At 40.3% G+C, this 12,674-nt stretch overlaps 1 protein-coding gene across 1 annotated transcript in view; it reads left to right on the forward strand.

Moving 5' to 3' along the window:
• magi2b (membrane associated guanylate kinase, WW and PDZ domain containing 2b) overlaps window positions 1–12,674 on the forward strand; it is an 81,006-nt gene that overhangs the window by 43,861 nt on the left and 24,471 nt on the right. The window contains exons 5-7 of the mRNA XM_078256754.1: window positions 620–848; window positions 1,893–1,972; window positions 11,955–12,012. Of these exons, the coding sequence (XP_078112880.1) occupies window positions 620–848; window positions 1,893–1,972; window positions 11,955–12,012 (367 nt within the window). The remainder of the gene's footprint in view (window positions 1–619; window positions 849–1,892; window positions 1,973–11,954; window positions 12,013–12,674) is intronic.

Here is a 12,674-nt window from a genome sequence, read left to right on the forward strand (position 1 = left end):
TTTGTTTTTTACACATGCTCTTCAGCCATCACGACAAAACTTTAATTTAAAAATGTAATGCTGACACCATGAGAAAAACCTTCATCAAGAATGAGAAGTTTTGGATGTTTAGAAGAAAATAGACTTATCTGCCTGCTTGATTTTGAACAGTTTTTGGACAAAATGAGTTCCGCACTACACGTTTAAGGTGCCTCTGGTGAAAAGTTCAGTGTGATTTGAGGGTTATTTTTAGTAGGTGCGGATAAAGATATGGACCCTAAACCCAATTAAGGGCTGTGAAAGAATGTGCTTTTTTTTGGTCATTTTTCCATTTCTGTTTTTGTTGCACCTACATTAAAAATCCCAATGGGAATATTGTGGGATTATTTATCATATGCTTTTCATCCACTGACTTAGATGCCACCAGCTTTTCTCATCACTTTTCCTGTTTTCTGACTCAGTCTCTGACCCCTAAAGTCTGTCTTTCCCTGTTTCTCCATTTCTGACATCCCAATGTTGTTCTCTCCTCATGCTCAATGCTCATCCCCCCCCATCGCTGTGCAATGGTTTGGCTCTGACTCATCATGCGTTGCGTATGTACTGTGCAGTGTATGTGAGAATAACTGTGTGTGTGCTCCAGAGTCCAGTGAACATGAGGACAAGAGCACAGATGCCTCTGGGGAAGTTGCTGTTGAAATGTCCAGCCAGGCCCCAGCCTCTGTTGAGCCCCCCACCGAAGGAGAGGAGGCCCCAAAATCTCCCTGTAAATCCCCCGCCAATGTTCCAGACATAGATGAGGAAGAGCTGGGTCCTCTGCCTGACAACTGGGAGATGGCCTACACCGAGAAGGGGGAGGTCTACTTCATAGAGTAAGAGGAAAAAGATCCTACTTAAATATATGTCTATCTGTACTGTAGCTGTTTCAGGTGGTTACGTGTTTATAACAATTATGAAAAACCATACACTTAAGAATACTTAAAAACATATCCAATGTAATGCACCTCACAAAGTGCACCTACTTGGTTTATGTAGGGCTGGGTGTGTAAACTTTATAGCTCTGGCCTCTGTGTTGAATAATTGATTGAGTAACTTAATGCTACTAATCATACTTACTGGATACACACACACACACACACACACACACACACACACACACACACACACACATGCAAAGCCATACAATCTTTTGTCCTCACTTCTCACCCTTACTAATTTCAATCAGGAGAGACTCCATTGCAGATATGCAAACATTTATTAATAAGATATAACCAAGTAAGTACAAACATAATTTGGAGATTAGACTCCATTGTAAAGGGGTATCTATACAAATCTAATGTTTAGGAAAACCAAACACATCCCCCAATGGAATCTAGACACTGGTGGTGGTGAGAAAAATCCGAAGACGTAAAAACGAGCCGTCAGCCGGGAGAAGACCGAGAACACCGTCGAAAATGCCTGGAGGTAGAAGGGGAGGAGGCGGGTCACACTCTCGTCTGAAAATACAACTGACAGAAGCAGGAGAGAGAACAGATTTAAAACATGGTAGCATGCTGTGATTGGTTAGAAGTTAGAAGTGCCCGATTCTAATTTGTATACAGAACCGTAACACCCACTGCCCAGCTGATCAGTTAAGAGAAGAGAGACAACGTAATAGAAGTCTCCCTGACAAAATTTACGCTGAGCTACATTAGTGGCTGAGGGCAAATTAGTGGATTAATGGCTATTTAGTTTACCTTAGAAATCCCCTTGTTTCTCTTTGCCCCTACACACACACACACACACACACACACACACACACACACACACACACACACACACACACACACGTATAGGTCATTAGTGTTACTTTGCACTCATTTTTTTCTCTCATCCTCTCTGACCTCTGTTTGCCCCTTTCCTTTCCTTATTGCCAGTCACAACACTAAAACTACATCATGGCTGGATCCTCGGCTCGCAAAGAAAGCAAAGCCACCAGAAGAATGCAGGGAAGACGGTGAGTCTGAACGACCTGTTTGCTTAGTTGTTTTATAAGCTTTAGTTTGTGTTCATCTGAGTCGAGCTCATATTGTGGCATTTGTGGGAGCGTGTCTTTTCTACATCTCCTGTTGTTTGAGTACCTGTATTGTCTCTTCCTGGTTCACTGTTCCAGTTGTTTTCCCTCCTCAAGAAAAAGAGCACAAAAATACAGTTGTTTGATGTGTTTGTTAGTCTGCAGCTGGTCTCACCGTTCTCGACAGGTTTTGGGAGGGGTACTCACACATATAAAGGAGGATTTTGAAATCCAGAAGGAAAGAACTTGACAAATAAATGTACCTTTTTAGATTTGTTGTTGAGAAGTGATTACTAGCATAGATGTGTCTTACAAGATATGTAGAGAGGAATGCAATCATTTCAGCCAATATTCTTTGTTATGCTACATAACCCAATATCTGCAGCAGCAGTAATTTATTAAAATCTGAATATTATATAAATATCAACATCAACAAGACAACTTGGCTGGACACAAGCAACACCCAAAACTTGTCCATTTTATTAGCAACAGCTATTAGCTGGGTACAGGCAGTTTAAATATCTACACTCTTCGTCTCCACGTATCTTCTTACTGTGATGAATTGTGATATTTTTGACCACTTGAAAAGAAGCAGTGGTGCATTCCAGTTGAACTGGGAAGTTGAAATATCCGACTTCCCAGGCAAATTTTAACTGGAACGCTGAGCATCAGCAGTAGTGAACTCTGTATGAATATACTGTTTATTAGCACTTATGTTTTATTTGCGTCGTACACACAGTACTGTCCATCTTCTCTCTGTGGACATGTTGCTACGGTGTTTGTATACACAAAAGACCACATAATGCGTTGTTATCCACAAGTATTGCTAACAATGGCTAACCTACAGAGCCCCCTCCCCATCCTGTTAAATATAATGGTTTTCCAACTTTTAACTGGAATGCGGTCAACTCAGGTGTGACGTCATTCCCAGTTCCGACCTCCGACTTCTGAGGTAAATGGAATGCAACATTAGTTCTCTCAAGTTGTCTTTCCATAAGTAGTCAACTGCAATTCAGATTGTTTAACTTGAATAATTGTAGAAGTCTGAAGAGGTAAATCTAAAAGACAAAGATTAGAGAAACAGTATTCCAAAAAATATGCTATTGTTAATCACCTCATGGCCCTCAGATTTATCGTGTGACCCCCTAACAGGGTCCTACTTGCTCTAGCGAGTGTTTACAGCAGGAGGATGATGTATGTGGGACTGAGTGACTCATTTATGTTATAATAATAATAATAATAATAATAGTTTTTGGACAGCAAGGGTGGTCTATGGCACAGAGGAATAAGCTATGTCAGGCATAGGATATGCACACAGTACATGTAGGATCAATTAATTGTTTGTTTTTGTCTCTCGTGGGATTTGTTGAGAAGAAAATACAGTAGAGAATGTCACTTGTTTGTTTTAATGCAGTTTTAATGAGGGGAAGCAAAGGTGTGTAAAGATGAGGAAAAAAATCTATTTAGGAGACCAAAAATTAAGAACAGTGGTTTAATTCAACGAAAGTCCAGTGCTGATGTCAAACATGTAAACTAGAGTTCCTGTTGTGGTTCAGTGTGATCAGATATATAACAATGAGGTGATCTTACATCCCTGCTGCTGTCACAGCCTTTAGTGAATTAGGTTGTGATGTGATTCCCCAGGGCGAAATCTGAATCAATACCTTCTCTACCTCATCTCTGTTCTCCATCTCTTCAATTTTCTCCCATCTCCATCTCCCCCTGTACTCCTTCACCTCATGTCTTCCTCACTCTCTCTTTCAATCTCCCTCTCTTTAATTTTCCTCCTCTCTCTTTTTTTCTCTCTTACCTTCATTCTCCGTCCCTCCCTCTGTTCCTCTGCCCAGTAAAAGGCTGAACTGTGACAGGAATTCTAATAACGCCGCTCAGCTCTGGACACACTGGTTCTCACTCTCTCTACACACACACACACACACCCACACACACACACACACACACACACACACACACACACACTACTGTCGTCAATTCACAAACCCTTTTCACAAACATGGCCTGCGTACTTCAGCTTCGTCTTGGCAGAGCAAAGATCGGTTTTCACCGACGCCAGCGATGTTTAGATGCCAGGTTTCTGTCAACTGCGACGCTCTGTAATCACTTATTTTGTGTTGGTGTTATTTCTGTCTGTGATCACTTCTGTGTTTCTCTATTTATAGGTTTTAAAATAACACTAGAGTGTTCTTAGAAATTAGAGTGAGCTGAAATCATGACATCTATATTAGAGATATTATATAGCTATTATTAGCATTTTTCAAACTATCGGTATCGTCATTTATAATGGCCGATAAATGAATATTTAAAAAATAAAATAAAAACGGACGAAACACCCTTCAACCATGTTATATATATATATAGTGTTGGCGTTGCATAGTTTGTCCACCAGAAGGCGCTCTACAACGTCCCTCTTGGCAACACTCGTGTTTAACCGTTTAAGTTTCATATCTTAAGTTTGTATTTTTATACATTTTATTTATCAGAACTTTAATATATTTTGATGTTCCTCTGTTCTGTTGTGACAATAAAACAAACAAGTTATTATCATATTATGTTAGTGAGGACTCATAAATAACTACAAATAACTAATGTTAGGGAAATCTGTTTACGTTTTGTTACACGTTTCTGGATTTTCTTTTAAAATATATATCGGCCGATATATCGGAATATCTGATTTTTGATCGATATCGGCCTTAAAAATCCTTTATCGGTCGGCCTCTTATCTATATATATTATATTATATATACAGTATATAAAATAAATAAACAACTTTTTTTTTTTATTCAGTGTCTCTGTCTAGACATTTGGAGTGGAGCATATGACATATTGTTGAGTAAGGTTATGTTCCAAGGTTTGATTGTTTTGCGTAAATGTCATTGTGATTGGGACTGAACAGAACCTGTTAAGTTTCTTCTGCTCTCTATAAAAAGTAATTTGCCTTACTTAGCCAGTTAGCTAGTTAGAGTAGACCCTTGTCTAGTCTTCCTGTCTAAAGAAGGTAAGATATGTCAATGACAACATCTGTATTGTGCGATTGACCATATTAAAGGTCCCACTTTATGCTCATTTTCAGGTTCATACTTGTATTTTGGGTTTCTACTAGAACATGTTTACATGCTGTTCAAAAAACACTATTTTTCTCATACTGTCTTGGCTGAATTAACCTATATTCACCCTTTGTCTGAAACGATTAGTTTTAGCACCTGTCTCTTTAAGCCCCCCTCCCGGAAAAGGCCAGTCTGTTTCTTTTTTCTTTCTTTCTTTCTCAGTGTTTCTACTGTGTGAAGTCTTTGGACTTTTTCTCTTTTGCCTCCTATCTTTGGGGAAGCATTATTTAAAGGGAGCTTAAGTGATCACCAATGGCAGAGGATTTTGTTATCAAAGGCTATTAGCAGAATGTTTGTAAGGGTCCTGGATGACACATCACATCCTCTTGCAGCACCTTTGAATTGATGCCTTCTAGAAACAGGTTTAGTTGCCAGAAAATATTCTTTTTCAGTATAAGCAGCTCAGCAGCCACATGGATGATATAAGGATATACAGTAATTCAATCCAGCATTCTGCTCTACAATACTCACCCTGTTATTATTTTCTTTCAATGATCACTCTGGTGTCCTGTAGCTCTTTCTTATGTGTTCTACTGTCACTTTCTGCATGCTTCCTGTGAACCAAGTGACAATTTAAAGGCAATTTTCCATTTTTGCTCACATTAATGGACATGGTAGTTTTTGAATGATGAAATATGCATGAAAGCAAGGATGTTAATTCTGCAAGGAGAGTGAATAAACAGTAAGGGAACAGAGGGAAGAGGTGGCGCTGTTTTCAACTGCCCATCTGCCTGAAGGATTTCCCAGAGTCTCACAGCCTCAGGCAGGAAGCAGACAAACATTCAGCTGCTGTTCCCTCTTGTTATTCTCCCCGTTGCTTCCATCTCATGCATGTCTGGTCTTTTTGCTCCACTTACCTTTAGCATTTCATATCCTCATTGACTATTCCCTTTCCTGTCACTCCCATGCTGTTTTTGGGTGAATTTAAAGAGAAGCTTGTTTGTGTTGGTGTGTTTGCTCAAATGTGCAACTTTTGTGTGCATTGTGTTGTATCTATATTCTGTATGCTGAGGATGACTCCAAGAGTTCAAAGGCTTGTCACCACAGATCTGGGTTGCTTGCAGTCTTTTTGTCAGGCATGTCTTTTGTTACGTAACACAAGCCCATATCTCCTTTCTCGCTCAGACAAGGCAAGAACAGAGTGGGACAGTGTTGGTTTCAATTCTGCCTGTGATACACACTCAAGCCCAACGCTGGTTTCAAAGTAATCTCAGTGCTGTTGTCATGCTCATTTAGAGGCAGGAATTCTCACTGAGGCTGATGTGACGATGTCGAAACCCCTTCTGTAACTAACGGAGAAAGAAATGTAGAGAATTAGGAAATTAGACTAGAGGAAGACAGTGAAAAGAAATTTGAGAAATGATGGAGTTCTCTCTTTCTCTTTGTTTCTGTCTTGATAGGTCTTTTTAAATTTGTATTTCTTATTTGTGCTTTCTGTAATATGGCAGTGCAAAGACAAAAACAAACACAATACAGAGTTGCAGTCATATAATTAGAGCTGAAACAATTAGTCGATTTATTGATTAGTCAATAATATGTCTTTTTTATCTAGCCCCATCGTCAGTTCAAACCTTAAATTTGGTTTATGACCAAATGCTCTCAAAATGAATTACATTGTCATCAGCCTCAGTTGTGCTTCGTGTCAGTGCTTGTTTGAGCCATAATAAGTTTATTCATACTAATTCAAAGTAAAAACACAATGATTTGTATTTAATTTATTTTTCGATTTAATTTTGAGATTATGAAATTTAGACTTTGGACTTTAAATTTGGAGAAACAACTGTTAAACTAACCTCCTCCTCCCCCACAGGTAGCCTATAATGAGGTGATAGCTTGGTGAGATCTTTTGTTTGAGTGAGAGAGACACTGAAACGGTTCAGTGACCGCATTGTGATTAGTTATAATTAGAAAAACTTAAGTTTAAGATTCTGTTGAAAGTCAACCATAGAGAATTTATTTCATTTATTTTTTGCCGTAATAAATCCTGAATATTTCGAACGAAGCATAAGGATCTCCGCGAGGGTTTATTTTCACAAACGAGTCACAATCTTCCCCCAAAAGGCGACAAAGGAATGAGAAAATGAGTGAAGGAGTCGCCATAACAGTGCTAATTAGCAAATATTAGCATACTCACAACTAAGATGGTGAACATGGTAAACATGCCACCTGCTAAATATCAGCATTGTCATTGTGAACATATTAACATTCAGTACAGCCTCACAGAGCAAGAGACAAGCTAGAATGGCTGTAGACTCTTGTTTGAACTAAAATGCCAAGAATTCATGTTACAGCGTCTCGTGAATATTTGCTGGTTTTCTTCGTCTTATATGATACTGAAACTAAATGTATATGGGGTACTTTGGACTGTTGGACTTTATAGTAAGCGTACCTAGTTTTTGTTTGTCGTCTGAGTAGTATTGACCAATCTAGAGGATGGATACCCAAACCGAGCCGGGACAGATTCGGACAGATATTTAGAAATGATGTTCGGGTTAGGGTCGGGCTCCATCACATTAGCGATAACGATAATAGCAATAGCAGCGATAACAATAAGGCATTGAACATTTTAAATTTAAAAAAGCTTATTATGTAGGGTCGCGCCTGTGTTAACGTGCGCTTGTTGCCCCGTGTGTGCTGATGCGCTCATCTGTTGACATTTCCGAATGCCTTCCTATAGTTGCTTAATAAAAGCGGGCTTTCCACACAAACAAACGCATGTGTCATTAGTATGAGAAAAAACAAGATTTAAACTGTGTCGGGCTCGGGCCGAGTTCGGTACATGCTCTGTCGGACGTGGGCCGGGCTCGGACAGAAAAATGCGGCCCGATCCGCACTCTAGACCAATCACATTTGTGCGGGCTTTGGTTGCATGTAGGTAACAGTACATGTGTAAGGCAAAAGAGGAAAAAATGCTATCTTTGTATTAGCTTTTTCTTTTAATTTATCAGCATTTATATGCTGATATTTGTTTGCCAAATGTTGTCAGGATCTGAATCTGGTTGCTAATCGGACTCTAAACAACAGCTAGCGCAGGGAAGAGGAAGTCTTAGCACCTGGCTACAACAATACTCCAGAAATATTGGCTGTTTCCCCTTGGAGGCTTAATTGTTGTCAGACTGATAGCCGATGAGTTGTTATTCGTTGCAGCCCTACATAAATGTGAGTTCTGGTTTATTTTTTATCAAAAGTTTGGAAGGTGTTTTTGAGTTGGTTGTAAGTTGAGTTTGTATTTATTTTTCTGTGAGTCAGATGAGTTCATTGAATCTGTTCCTTGCTGCCTGTTGGTCAGGGAGACTTTGTGTCAGAGGGAAGATGAGTCATCTAATGCAGAGGAATCACAATTAGACTTCACGTCAGGAGAGACACCAATAACAACAATACGATACACATAACCAAGCACCCAAACAAACAAGCAAGCCATTCTGTGCTCATACTAAATACAGACGCATGATGAGGTGTTCTTTTTAATATCAAAGAAGATGACTGTTGTACTCATTCAGACATGCAAACACAGTTCAGCCATCTAATACACACACATACTGCAAATATAGACTCATATAAATGCATTAAAACACACACACGCAAACACTGTCTCTGTATTTCAGCAGCAGGAAATAGAGACAAGACAGAGCCCTCAGCTCAGGCAGGGAAGAAAAGACTTGCACTGGTGGTTTCCATGGAAACTGTCTCCCTTTTACTTTAGGGGGAGGGCAAGCGACTAGTGGATGAGTTAGGCCTACATTTAAGGTGGCTTATGGACAGGGTGGGAGGGAATTTAAGGTGGTTTGAAGTGTGATTTTACATCTCGAGGATGAGAAGAGTTGTTTGAGGTAATGGCAGTGCAGGAGGTTTGAGCAAACGGTAAAGCAGCAGACCTAAGATAATTGCGGTGTGCACTCCTTTCATCATGGCCTGCACAGTCAGCATGCTCAGTAGCCAGGGCACACCACACACTGTACACATTCAGACACACACATTCACACACAGATTATTGTGTTATTACAGCGTGAGGGGATGATGCCACAGTGTCATGCAGACCAAATCATCAACACAGTCTCACGGCAGTTCGTGAAATGGTCACGTTATTTTTAATCTATTGATTTGTGTACACGGACACGTTTATGTTGTTTTTTTTCGTGGTGGTCAGCACGTTTTTTAAACTAATTGTAAAAATAATAGAGCTGAGGTACAGATACCTAGTAAAGTACCAAGTAAATGTTTAAATAAATAAATGGCGTTAATGGCGGTTTGTCTCAAGCATTTTCCTTATAATAAGATCAACCATCAGATCAGTTTTTTTCAGGATACGTTATTTATTAGATAGAAAATTAGTGTTAGCAACACGTCCTTCTACAAAATTCATCTTTCAGAAGAAGAAACCAAAGTTCTCAAATATGAAATGTTATCTAAACACAAGCAGCCGTAAAGGAACCTTGCCGAAATAAAATAGTCTAAAATGATCATGGTCCTGATTTAAAAACGAAAAAAAAAAGATTTAAATCAGGAACCACCTCATCAAACAATAAGTAATTTTTACATTTTTCACCAGTACTTTGTATTGTTTTTGCCCAGAGGAGTTGGTGTGAGTGGGGTTGAGGGAATGACCATAAATCTAGCCGGGCAATTGAAGCAAATACTCAGCGGGCTACTTTGCCATTTTTTGGCGTTTTTCCATTACATGGTAGCCTACCTGCTCGAGTTGCCTCGACTCGACTCGGCCGCGGTGCCCTGTACTCCGTTTTCCATTGCAGATTTAGTACTGCCTCATGCGTGAAGCGAGCGTGGCTGGTCGTCATAGCGACGCTGCAGGAAACTGCTGTGACCTAACGCGACACACACACAGAACGTCGAAGGTGTGCTGTTTTGATTCTCAGCATATGGCTGTTTGCCAGAAGACATGTTTTGTTTCAAAAGAAGCTGGAGGCAGCAAAAAAAACAAAAAAACACAGCTGGCTAAACTATTTAAAAATGGCGGGTTTGTTCAGGACACCCCCGTCTGTCGCTAGCAATGATGACGCAGTGATTAGTGGCGATTCTCTCCGACCAATCGGTAGTCTGCAGGTTTACACGTCACCTTTTGGTATCGCCTCAGCTCGCTTGGAACCTCGACGGAGGTGATACTAAAAAAAGAACCTGTTAGCAGGTACCAGGTACTTTTTTTCATAATGGAAAACCAAACAAGGCGAGTAGAGTCGAGGCGAGTCGAGCAGGTACCGTGTAATGGAAAAACGCCATTAGACAAACACATTTGGGTTGATATTTGATGCCTAGGCCAAGTAGTGTTGCCATTGGTTATGGCGTTGCCCAGTGATGATAAGTTTTTGACCTGTGCAAGCTGGTAGGTTGGAAACAGAAGCATCACACCTAAACTTCCCGCCCCACCTGTCGCCGCCACACACCTTTCCATGCTAATTCAATGCCCAACACATCCTTACACACTCACTTTTTTATTCTCCTCACCAACAGTGCTCACTGCTTCCTACATGCTGTGTGTGTGTGTGTGTGTGTGTGTGTGTGTGTGTGTGTGTGTGTGTGTGTGTGTGTGTGTGTGTGTGTGTGTGTGTGTGTGTGTGTGTGTGTGGGGGGGGCTGGGTGTGGAGCCTTGACCAAGGGCACAGGACAGAGAGAAGGGAGTGTGCTGGCTGAAAATTCCCCAGACTCTTTCTGTCTGTAAAACAAAACAAAATTTGATAAAAACTCCAAACTATGTATGTATGTGTGTGTGTGTGTGTGTGTGTGTGTGTGTGTGTGTGTGTGTGTGTGTGTGTGTGTTTGTGTGTATTTGTGTTTTAAGCTCAGGGTAAACCAAGTCCCTTGTTGTTTGCATATTTGTCATCTTTTTCAATCAGTTTGACACTTGTATTCTTCTACTTTCGTCAGCTTTTCATGATTTCCCTGGGGGAAATGCCCATATATGGGCATAGTCATGAATTTCATGAATTACACTCTTTAATACAAGACATGAGGATGAATTGATATGGGGAATGAAGATCAACCTTTCAAGAACGCTTGCTGATGAATGCTTATCAGAAGCGCTGTATTTCTAGTATATGTCCGAGTGGGAGGGGAACAGCTTGGGCAGATGGACTGTTACTGTGGGTGTGTGTATATTCTTGTATGTAAGCGGAGCCTTTTGTAATGCAAGGTCAATTCCCTTGTTGTGCGCCTTATACCTTAGTGGAAGCTTAATGTTAAAGCTGAAAACCCTAACATCCTTGATCTTCCATACACCAGCAGAGGGAGCTCATTATAGTGCACTGTATTAACCCAGATCTTTTACGATGGAGAGAGGAGAGCTAAATCAGCAAAGGGATGAATGAATTCAGGAGGGAACAGAGAACCAGAGGAGGTAGAGGAAGAAACAATTAACAAAACAGCCATGGAAGCCATCCAAGGCGAAAACGAGTGGGTGGGTGTAGGGGAAAAAAGAGACAAACCCAAAGTATGGTGAAGGTATTGGGCCTTGAAGTATTTGTGCACACGAGAAAAGGAGGAGACTGAAAGAAAGAGAAGGCGGGATGAGATGTGTCCGACGATTTACTAAATGTTCTTTACCTCCTTCCCTGCTTTGTATTGGTGTCTGTGTTGTGATTCGTATCTCCATGAAGAAGCCACCGCTGCAGATCGAAGTGTTGTCTGTCTATTAAAGGAGCACTTTAGCTCCCAAAGTGCTCCTTTCTAGCTGTGAGCCCTGAGATTCATGTTGTCTGCCCTCAGTGGTTCAATTTAGTGTCTACATTCCTTCTCCTGCTCTCAGCGTAAACTGACTTCATTTCAATCGTCTGTTTTCTCTTTCCTCTCAGAGCTGCCCTATGGCTGGGAGAAGATAGATGACCCCATCTACGGCAGCTACTATGTAGAGTAAGTCTCCCTGTTGACTTTGGTTAACTCAGCTGCTCTGTAGTAAAACAGGAAATGCATTTCTAAGGTTTACAACGCCTCATTATAAATTATAAATGACTAAATTCTCATTTCTTCTGTATGTCTTACTGCTCATTTAACTTTTACAGCGAAATGCTTGTCTGTATGGACAACCAAGAGAATGCTGCAGAGAAAAACCTGCTCACCTGGTCAAGATAATCTAATCTGTTGCATTACAAACATACAGTATTGGCATCTGTTTAATTTGGAAGTACATTACATTTTGTTTTCATCCAAACCAAGTTAGCTGTGATTGAAGTATAATGAATAGTTCCTGAGAGGACAGTTTTGGGATCTTGACACTTTTTCTTACAACATTTGGTTTTAGTTACAAATTCTTTGGGAAAATTAAAACATTTGACATGCAAGACATAAGAACAATCATAAGATATGACGTATTGCTATATTTCAAACTAGCCAACAGTATATGCAGTAGCTGAGTAGTGGAACTGACACCACCTAAGCAGCTACCCACCATCTTACACGGGTAGAAGTTGAGAGCTACTGTAAAGGGACTCATATTAACATAACAGTGTACACCAAAACAATGAGCAGAAAGCAGCTGAAATTTGGACAAAGAGCTGTAGAGCTAGACTCGTGAT

The sequence above is a fragment of the Sander vitreus genome, chromosome 8 (genome assembly GCF_031162955.1).
Source record: "Sander vitreus isolate 19-12246 chromosome 8, sanVit1, whole genome shotgun sequence".
Classification (NCBI taxonomy): Eukaryota; Metazoa; Chordata; class Actinopteri; order Perciformes; family Percidae; genus Sander; species Sander vitreus.